The sequence below is a fragment of the Juglans microcarpa x Juglans regia genome, chromosome 4D (genome assembly GCF_004785595.1).
Source record: "Juglans microcarpa x Juglans regia isolate MS1-56 chromosome 4D, Jm3101_v1.0, whole genome shotgun sequence".
In the NCBI taxonomy this organism is placed as follows: Eukaryota; Viridiplantae; Streptophyta; class Magnoliopsida; order Fagales; family Juglandaceae; genus Juglans; species Juglans microcarpa x Juglans regia.
The window spans coordinates 27,658,490-27,669,394 of NC_054600.1; the positions used below are offsets into that span (position 1 = coordinate 27,658,490).

At 36.5% G+C, this 10,905-nt stretch overlaps 1 protein-coding gene across 1 annotated transcript; it reads right to left on the reverse strand.

The window, feature by feature from the left end:
- Positions 1–8,875: 8,875 nt before the first annotated feature.
- On the reverse strand, positions 8,876–10,905 carry LOC121260053 (aldehyde oxidase GLOX1-like). Its single transcript, XM_041161905.1, has one exon. The coding sequence runs from the start codon at positions 10,700–10,702 to the stop codon at positions 9,068–9,070; it is 1,635 nt and encodes a 544-aa protein (XP_041017839.1). The 5' UTR covers positions 10,703–10,905; the 3' UTR covers positions 8,876–9,067.

The following is a 10,905-nucleotide window of genomic DNA, read 5'->3' on the forward strand; positions in this document are numbered from 1 at the left end:
GATGTGGTTGTCCGTTTACGGTGCAACTTGGTTTGGGTATTTGTCCTCTTTTAGTTGGCGTTTTGATTTGTTTATTGTGAAGATTAATCGCAAGTTGTTTCTGAATGTTGATAACTGATAAGAGGAAGGGTCGAAGGATTGGGGGGGAAAAAAAAAAAAAAAAACACAAAATTCAAGAGAAAAATTCGAAACAGTTGGGTGCAATACTCATTTTCACACCGGCCAATAGGATTTCAACATGGATGAGATGTACTTGTCTTCCAATGATAGATCACACTTTATTGAATCAATTTTATTCATTTTCGTCTTCTCTCTCCTCTGTGACTCTCCTCTCCTTATTTTCTCTCTCCTGTTTCGATTCCCAATTTCCTGCTCCCCTTTCATTTCTCTTCTCTTTTCCCTCCCGATTCTCCTTTTCCTAACGTGGGTGTAAGAATGATGTGTATTTTCGGATATGCTCATTTCTTATTTAAATAGTTTTTTGGATATAGGAAGGCATTGGTTTTTTATATGGGAAGACCTCCATAGGGTGATAAACTAATTGGACTATGCATGAATATAAAATGAAGGATCCACCTCCAAGCAAAAGGTGCTCAGCAGCAGTGTACCGAGCACTGATGCTATGTTTTAAGATTCTTCTATTATTCTTATATTGACCATCAGCACTAAATCTTATACCATGTTTTGCATGATTCATAAGAAACATCCTATTAAATCCACCAAAACTCAAACTATATAGTTAGGGTTCCTAACGTGGTAATTGATTCAACTTCTTTGCAAGATAATGATGAGGGGGATCATGAGCATATAGATCATATGAATTCGGGTTTGGAAGGTTCTGTGTATGATATTTCCCACAAATCATTTTGAATCAGAGGCTCATGATTTCTTACATTTTCTCAGCAACCAAATAGAAATTACCAAATCAAAATTTATTTCATCTAACCTTAGAGAACTTCAAGCGATGGAAGCTACAAATCTTTTCAACAGACAAGGTGGTTTTGAAGGGACAGTGGGAGCAGGCGGATGGGGTGGGCCACAATGTTTTGAATGGACAATTTTTTTCACACAGAGCAAGAGAGAGACAAGGAGGAGGCCGAAAGGGTGGTGGAAGGAGGAGAGAGAAAAGAAGAGATATCGGCCACACAATACTCAAGAGAACACAAAAGTTGTGATTTGTTGCGTATGAGTCTTTTCTTAATATTGCTGAAAGTCATATGTGGTAGTTGCTTATTCGCTGGTGTAAAAGAACATGAGACACCCGACCGGCCCAAGCGTCCCCCAAAATTCAATGTTAATTGTATTCTTATTTCATTTTTATCTACTTACATTCAGTTGTCATAGTTTTGGACCTTATGTGCAGAAGATGCTTGAGCACAGCTGCTCTGTTCTAAAAATCCACCCGCTTTTAAACCCAAGCCTTCCTTCTTTGAACTACTGACTACATGCCGGCCCACTTTCCTCCCTTTTTTTTTCTTTTTTTTTTTAATTCTTTTTTTTCTCTCTCTCTCTTTTTTTTAATGGTTCGCTGAAGCACAAGCATAGACAACACCGAAAAATCCCCCCCCCCCCTTCCTTTTGTTCTAAATAAATGTAAGTATTAAAAAAAAATCAAATGTAAGTATTAATTAATATAAGTAATCAAGTAAAAACAAGAAAAACAAGCTTCCAAGTCTAGTTTTAAGCTTTAAAATAAACCATGGAACATCTTTTCTTGTATTGGATGGCTTGATTGCAAGAAACTCTAGTAAAAACATTTTGTGGGGTTTGAATAGTGAGATAAGATGGTTTTAGATGAAAGTTAAATAAAATATTGTTTGAATATTTTTTTAAAATATTATTATTGTTTTGGAATTTGAAAAAATTGAATTATTAATTGTATTTTATGTAGAAATTTGTGAAAAATGTATTAATGAGATGAGATGGGTTGAGATGATTTTAGTATCTAAATTAAGCTAGCACTTGAGTTCCATAGCACAATACTTCTTTCTGCTTTGCACAATAATAGATCTTACATTGGAAAAAACATTCTTAGATCGGTCAAAAGCTTCCAATTTCGAAATATAATCGAACAAAAATGCTATATATATCACATCATTATCCTAATAGAATAAGATATCATCATCCATTAGCTTTAGAATTTTCTTTTAAAAACTTAAAAAAAAAATCATTTAAGAGTGAAAAGTGTAACATTTACTAAGAGCACTGGCATTAGTGCATCTTCAAAACTTGAAAGAATATAAATGAAATTATCTGCATTGCATTGTAATAGCCAAATAGTGAGAACTCCAAATTTGAGCTAACAGTATTTCTAAGTCTATCTTCATATTTAGAGATTAACTGTTCATTTTTAAAAGTAATATTTTATTTCAGAATATCATACCAACTATAGTGTTATTTTATTCCAAAAGTGATATTATTACGTTCTGCTTTTTTTTTTTTTTTTTAACTTCACATTTCTAGTCCTATAATCTACTCCTCATTCGAGGTGCCCACGTGAATTCAAGGCTGCAAATGATTTTGGCCACATGAATTACAGGATGCAATTAGTTGGAAAATAATAATTTAAATAAAAATTAAATGATTAATTAACATATGATTAGTATAGTTGTAAAATATGAAAAAAAATTATTATTAAGAAAATTATGTTATATTATTATTTTGACTAGTCCAATGTAAGGTTATGGCTTGAATGATTTTGGCTTTATACTAAAGATGTACTTTTAACTAAATTTTAGAGATGGATTTAATGAAACAGATCATTGGCATTGTTTTATCTACATGCAAATGCAAACACATATTTGTATAATTAGATCATCAAATTGATTATATTAGATTATGTATATGTAAATATTTTCATAACTATGAACAGTGCTAATACATCTTTGCAGATGTACTGTTCATTCTACAAATTTTATTTTATTATTATTTTTTCTCCTCCCACTCTCTCTCTAATATGTATTTTATTAATATTTTATCTCTCCTCCCACTCTCCCTTTAACATCTTTGTATTGGGTATTAAATGTAAAATATATAAAAAATTAATAATAAAAAAATAATATTTTATTATTATTTTAGCTCAAAGATGTATAATACAATATTGGCCTTTTTCTTGAATGACAAAGACAATTTTCAAACTATGTGATTTTGTATTTTAAACCAATACCAATACCGTAAGGTACATAAATTGGAACATTTTGTAGGGACTTCGAATCTCCCTTTGGCTGTCTGGTGATGACAGTACTGATGAGTCATGAGTTTCTTCGCTGTCTTCAACGCGAATTGTCTTCGTTTTTTATTTTTTTCGGTTGTTGGGACTTGGAAGTGATCTTGTGGCGGTAGGCGTTGGTCGGTGTTTTGTTTTATGTTTGCTATGGTTTCCTCTTCTGGGTTATATGAATTATGAGGTGCGATTGTGGTTGAAATTGCTATGGTTTCCTCTTCTTGATTTTGGTCAGTTTCTGACTTTAGATCGTTTTAAGGTAGATAAATGATCGAAAACGTGTTCAGCGTCATTTTCCAGGTTTTTTTGCCAAACACTGATAAAATAATAGATTTTCTGAAAAAATAATGTTCTAATATGGTATATGTTGACATCGTGTTTCGCAAGCCTGAGCAACTTCACGCAGGTAGTGCTCGAGCGATCACCTGCATGACAACTAAAGAAGGGGACCTCGGGGTCCTTTGATCCTCCAATACTTGAGTCAATGATTGGTGAAGGAGATGATGAATAATAGTGAAGACAAGAGTGTACGGTGATAATGATGGATTACCTTATTTGCTGCTGGTAATATCTTATTTATAGTTACCGACCTAATCTCCACGATTGTGGGGCGCTGCAGAGCAGGATATAATATGCTTGTACTGTCGATTTGCCGAGCTACTCTTGTGGTGTCACCTCGCCAAGCTATGAAGTGCTCAGGGTTGTTGTGTATTACTCGGGCCTTGAGCCGCATTGAATGCAGCATATCTTTTGCTCTGGACTGCATTGAATGCGGCATGTTTTTTCATTAATGCTGGGTGTAAACCGCCGCAAGTCTTTTCGTTCCATTTCAAGCCTCGCCAACATTTCTTGTCTTGCTTCCCGTTATGAACAGGATTCGACCCGAGCATCATACTCGAGCTTTGACCCAAGTGTTACTGTCTATCCCAGCCCATATTGTGCACCTGAGCCCTAATTCGGCCTATGTCTCCGGCCCGGTTCAATCCAAACCTCATATCTAGGTTGTAACTTGGACTCTGCTCTTGACTCAAAGTAAGAGATTTTCTCCCTTCACAGTATATCTTTGTTCTCGTTTTTTGTGAAATAGATTTGAAGGTTCTGTTTGGAAATACAAATATTCTCAAACTATTTAGTGTTATTTACTACTATTTAAAACTTATTTAGTACCATTTACAATCATCCGATATATTCTTAATAGTTAATATCCATACTATTCACTAGTAGTATATTCTTGTTCTGCTTCGTGATTTAATTGACGTAATGTTAATGGTTAGATACTTGGACTTGTCATTTGGGATACAGCCCACTGGTATAGCTCCTCTGGTTATGAGAGCACTAAGAGGCCTGATGCTTCAGACTCACATTTATGGGCTCTAGCCCAAAGGCCATGCAATAACAATTTGGGAAGTGAAAGACGCGTACGTGTGAATTGTGATCTTACCTATATCCGAATGAAAAAAATAGTACGCTTCCCGCCATCATTTTTTCCCTGAATCCAAACACCACTAGCATTTGCCTTTTTTGTAACGTCTCATTAGGGAGGACTCCGGCCAATTGGGGTTTGACATTCTCGTGGAATTGTTGATGGTTTGGTCGTTAGTACTGCTCCTCGATCGGAATTTGCCTGCGCATAGTCTCCGACATAAGAATGTTGCTTCATATATATATATATATATATATATGCAAGTTATAGGGATTTCTCTCATTCCTCTCATTCCATTGAAGTGAATATCGTGTCTTGCCTTCTATTTTAGCCATATCATAATGCAATGGTACTGCCCTGTCTGTCTGGATACACATTAAAGTCTCTGTTTTTCCCCGATCCTTCCTGACATCTAAGTCTGCAGCAACACTTCTGAAAGCTTTCTGATAGAATATATATAAATATATATATATATATATTATATATTGAACAGGCTTTTTGCCAATGGCCTTTCGCTCTCATGTCATTTGCCTGCCAAGGAACAAGCTTTTCATTCACTGGGACCATGTCATTTATGCCCCGGCTAGAGTTGAAATCTAAATTTTGGTACCATTTTTTCATGATTGCCTTTTTTATCGCTACATTTACTACTCCCCATAACCACCCAACCCCGCTTGCCAATGAACGTACAAGCTTTTCATTCAAATTTCAAGTAGACCATGTCATTTATGTCTTGCCAGGCTAGTATTTGGGTACTACCATTTGCCATAATGTTTTTTGTATCGTCATTTACTTTCACATTTTTACATCGAAAAGAACATTGTTTAGTTTAAAAGATAAAAATCAAAGATTTCCTAGAATTTTCTTAGTCAAATATTTTTTACAATTTGGAGATAAATAAACATGTGGATTCTATTATGTACATTAAAATTTAAATGTTGTCTGTAACTAATATAGTGAGATTCACATGTTGTAGGTGTCTATCTCTTTCCGAATTGTAGAAAGTATTTGTATAAAAAAACTATAAAAAATTTCAAAATTTTGCTCTTAACACAAAAATGAATACTTGATGGATCTATGGTGGGGAGGGGAGGTGTTTTAGAGACGATCAGGTTAAAATTACAAAAGGACATTATAATTATATATGAGGATTGTGATCATGACGGAGATAGAAATCCAAATTAAAGAAGTACTTAAAAGGAACAGTTCATGATAAAATGACAAAAGGTTATCAACTCGTGACAAAAGGGAGTCGTTGATTAGTCACAGCTTATAATTGATGAGGAGGTACGTAGGAGATCGAGGGGTTTTTTACAAGTGGAATTGGGAAGATGATAGCCATTGACTGCAACTGCGCGCATGCGAGACAGCAAGCAAACAACCCCATGTATTCCTACAAGATAAGCCCGTGAACCCAATTTCTAACTAGGGTTCCATAGTTAACCCGTGACATACAGATATTTAATTGCCACCCGTTTCAAGACAAATTAAAGTTATAATTTTTTCTAATCCCATGGATATAATATCATATATACGAGTGATCACCTCTCTCTTCACGATTAATTTATAGCTAGCACTTTTGTGATCTACTATATATTTACTACGAGAGTTTGTACACATGTGCATGCATCCGTTCGCATGCATGGCATAAATTCCTTTGTTTCTATGCTAACTTAAACTTTTAAAAATATGATTATAATTATTGCAATTTTTTCGTCAATCTGTGGGGCAGACAATATTGATTTTAAGTTCGAAGTAAAGTAGTAGTCTCTGTTAATATTCGTTTATATTTTTTTTTCTTTCTTACTCAATTTCGCTCTTAATTTATAAAAATAAAATAAAAAGAGATTAAATGGAATTAGGAAATTGTCTTTTACTTGGTCGCTTTCTCCTTTTTGGTCACGTAAGGAAGATTTTGGACCACACTTGTAATTAACATAAGTTTTTGCTCATGACAAAATATTTCGACCCATCGTCTTTGACGTTTGAACCACGCCCTCCTTTGCATGGAGCGATATATATTATAGTCCCATGTGAGGGAGAGCCACTTGTAGATTGAGACTTTGTTTATGTCATGCTGACATATAACTATAACTATATATATATACACACACGAAATAGTAATGCTATATATATATATATATAATTATAGGATGTACAAGTCTTGCATACTCAGTTTGAGAAAAAATGTATCTAAATTTACTAACTTTTTAAAAATAGAATACATATGAGACTTACAAACTTTAAAACTGTACAAATCATTTTCCTATATAAAATACGTAATACACTATCATTATGAAACCCACCTTTACACTATTCTTGATGCACTTGCATTTGTATGACATGATATGTGTGTGTGTGGAATTCTTTGAAAAAAAGCTTGGCATCAAGATTTAATTTATAAAAACGTACAGCGAAAAAATATTAGTTAGTTGTGAACTTGAAATTATAGAATTATTATATAATTAGAAAAATTATTAACTTTGGAATATATTGTTGGAGAAACCAACAAGGAAGCTAGCTACGAGTAAAGTGACGTTTATGGAGAAAGAAGTCGAGTAAGTGGAAAACGATTGATCAGCTAGCTAGCTAGCTTGTCCATAGCCAAGCTAGTTTTATGCACAAGCGGAACCATATTGCACGTACGTACGTACGCAGGGAATTTGGAAGAGCATAATCATGAGCGATCCATTGCCATCGTGTTGCTGATATTGGAGCGGACACAGCTTTTTAACCAAGTTGAAGGAAACGTAGCCGCTTTGCTCGAAAATGCATGAGAAGGGACGTGACCACGTACGCACACTGATGAGCAAGCTCCTACATGCTGCATGCATTTTAATCAAATTAATTAGACATTTCATCGTATATATGCATGAGAACGACCGAGCGAGCCCCGGATATTCAGGTTTCTAGCTAGCAAGAGGTTGAGTTTCATGCATGTTAATTATCATGTAATTAACAACTCTATCGATATTATGACAATATCTCGATCCATTTCGTTCAGATTTTAAACAACCCCCAAAAAAAAAAAAAAAAATCCTTAAACAACGGTATCTATATATATATATATATATATTATATGCATTAATTATCATCGTCCATGCAGATCATGAGCTTGCTAGCAGCTTCTTTCGTCGTAGGTGGCATCTTCCCCGTGTATTCGGAATGTAAAAAAATATCACTAAGCATGTCTTTGACGTCGTTGACAAAAGGAAAATAGATCATAATGTTATCTTTTAATTATTAGCCCTACTGTTAAATATTAATTAAATAGTACTGTCGGCAAATTAGAACAAACGCTTTGTTTTAACTAATTATATAGTTCTTCGCGCGACCATCAATAAATGACTTTCTGTGCAACCGATCGACTCGTTTATTTTTATTGGGATTTGGGACAATTTGTAATTTTTTATAGGTTAATATATTTTTATATATATATATATATATATATATATATTATGTTGCATTAACAGAGCAATATGTAGTACCACTTCATGCATGAGTTGAGTGATATATATATAATTCCATACCATACAAATAACACTACTAACAAGCTAACATATATTATTAAATTGTTAATTGATTTACCGCAATAATTAAGGGTCTAAAGTAAATGATGTCCAAATGAATAAGGATGAGGAGTACGTACGTACAAGATAACTGATATCAGCTGCAACTTATGTCAACTGAATGCGTTGGCTATTGATTATCATTCAAATGTTAATATGACGAAAAAATTAGAGATTTCCAGTACTGGATGTGTCGTGGAATCGAGGATGAAGGCTACGTGCATTTACCGTGACGCATGATTCTTACGCACGCACCGGACAAAAGAGGCCGATTCAGTAGAAGATCGGATCAGCTAGGAGACCACGAAGAAGATAGACCATGCAGTCAAGTGTGAAACACAGAAACAGCGCGCGGTTGCTAAGAAAGGTCAGAGAGATAACTAACAGCAAGAGGCTAATTAGAGGGTTGTACCTTAATTCCCGAAAGCAGCTACCAAAAAAAAATAAATAAATAAAAGGCCAGCTGATCAGAATAACGTCTGTTGTTTTGGTGCATATATGTATACACATATAAATATTAATATACATACACATATAAATATTAATATACATATATAGTGCGGGATATTAATATCATGCACGTGTATGCTGAGTATGCATGATATGACTGCCCTTAAATACAGCATGGACAATTCAGTAAAAATGGAAAAAGACATCAAATTGGTACTCAAATGACTTTATTGATCAATTCTATATATTACAAATTACAACCTGCAATTCAAAAAAATCGGTTGGATTTTTGAATTGGGAATATTATAACTTTTATACGCTTATTTTCTAATCAATCTAAACCCCAAAAAAAAAAAAAAACAAAAATAATAATAATAATCATCATCTTTTAATTTTTTATCACTAAATCTGGACCCAAATTCCCTGGCTAGGAATATCTTGATGAACCACAAAGAAAAGATAATATCCGGACGGGGCAAGATAAGCCGAACCGGGTGTCGTAACCCGAACCTCGTACCTAGAATTCCCAAGAGTTGTCACCTTCTCGGCACCAAGTACCAGCAACCTCTGATTCATGGAAAAGGAGTGGGTGGTAAAAGAAGGTGCCACCATGGTTACCGATACCAGATTTTGTGCTAGGTTTCCCGCCACTGAAAATCTAACTTCTATTTTCTGGCCATGCTTAAGCTTAGCTTGGGAAGTAGGCGACAGAATTTGTGGACGCAAATTCGAGAATTGTGTGTCCAAATAAGATGGATAAAATGCCTCTAATCTTAATTCGGTGGGGAAAAGTACGTTATTGAATTCGTAACCTATGTGAGGATTGCTACCACCGACGAGTACCCGGCCATCCCGAAGCAAAATTGCCGTTGAGTGGTACATCCGGGGAATAGTTGTCGGGTTTTGTAACTCGAACCGTGAACCCAGCTTGCTGTTGGACCGGTAAATAACCGGATTCAAGACCGGGTTTCGCCCGTATTCCCATCCAGCTGTCCCAGCCGCTGCGCCGTTGATTATCAAGACGTTGCCGTTTGGAAGTAAAATCATGTCACCCATGACTCTGGCCTGAGGCATTGTCTCCATCACCCACTGTGGATTCTTGTCGGTGATCTTGATGCGTGCACAGGTATTCAATGCGCCGACGAAGTTTCCTTTTCCGGCCTGGGTATAAGACCCTTTGGGAGCTCCACCACAAACCAAAACTTCAGCTTCAACAAACTGCGCTTGCAGATTCTTGAGTGGAAGCAACACTGCCGATCCGGTGCTCGGATAACATCTCGGATCGCCGCCCGGTATTTCCGGATACGTCTTCACGATCTTGTTTCTTGCATAGTCCAATAAAACAGCTCGATTGTTCGAGAAGATGAATAAATTCCCATCAACGTTAAGAAAAACAAATGGGTACAGATTGTTCTCTATGTTTGCGTCGTTGGTTTGCGCCAGAAATGGCAGACTATATGTATTTGATGCGCTGCTGGTCTTGGGATAAAATTCATAGTTGAACTGCCTTCTCCCGCCGATGACGATCTGGCGTCCATCTGGCAGAATATGATTAGTGGCATACCATCGCCGAGCTGCTAGGCCGTTGCCTATCTCTTCCCAGTCACAGCCACTGCAGGGCTTGAATATTCTGACTTTACGTTCCCCGTCATTGAATCCGCCGGTTTGGATCAGACGGCCATCGGGCGCGACAGAGCCAGAGGAGCACCAAACGTCTGTTTGGACGAATAGTGCTCGAAAAGAATTGGAGGCGACGTCGTATTCAACCGAGTGTGCAGTGCAGTCGATTTTCAGCGCCGTTTCATCCGGGTCGTTGCGGCATTTACCGTTGGGTAATGATAGATTAGACCTACCGAAGTCGGTGCGGTCGAAAATGATCACACGGTCGTTGTTGAGGAGTTGCATGTGCATGGCTGTAATGCCAATGTTCCTTTGCAAGAGCTGCCACCGGCCACCGGAGGCTTTGGTAAGATTTGGTCTGGCAGACAGGAGGACCAGATGCCAGAAGAGGAAGGAAAGCATCCCACCTAGTTTCATCACAGCGGTGCAGCGGGTGACTCGGGATGCTTATTGCTCTTACTTTAAATACTCGAGGAGGTGAGAGAGAGAGGTGCAGACTCTGCAATGGGTGTTTCAGAATGTCTTGCTTTTAAATCCTCGTGGACGAGAAAGAGAGAGAGAGAGAGAGAGAGGTGCTGGTGCAGACTGTGCTGAACTGGGTGCCTCATCTCTTGCTTTTA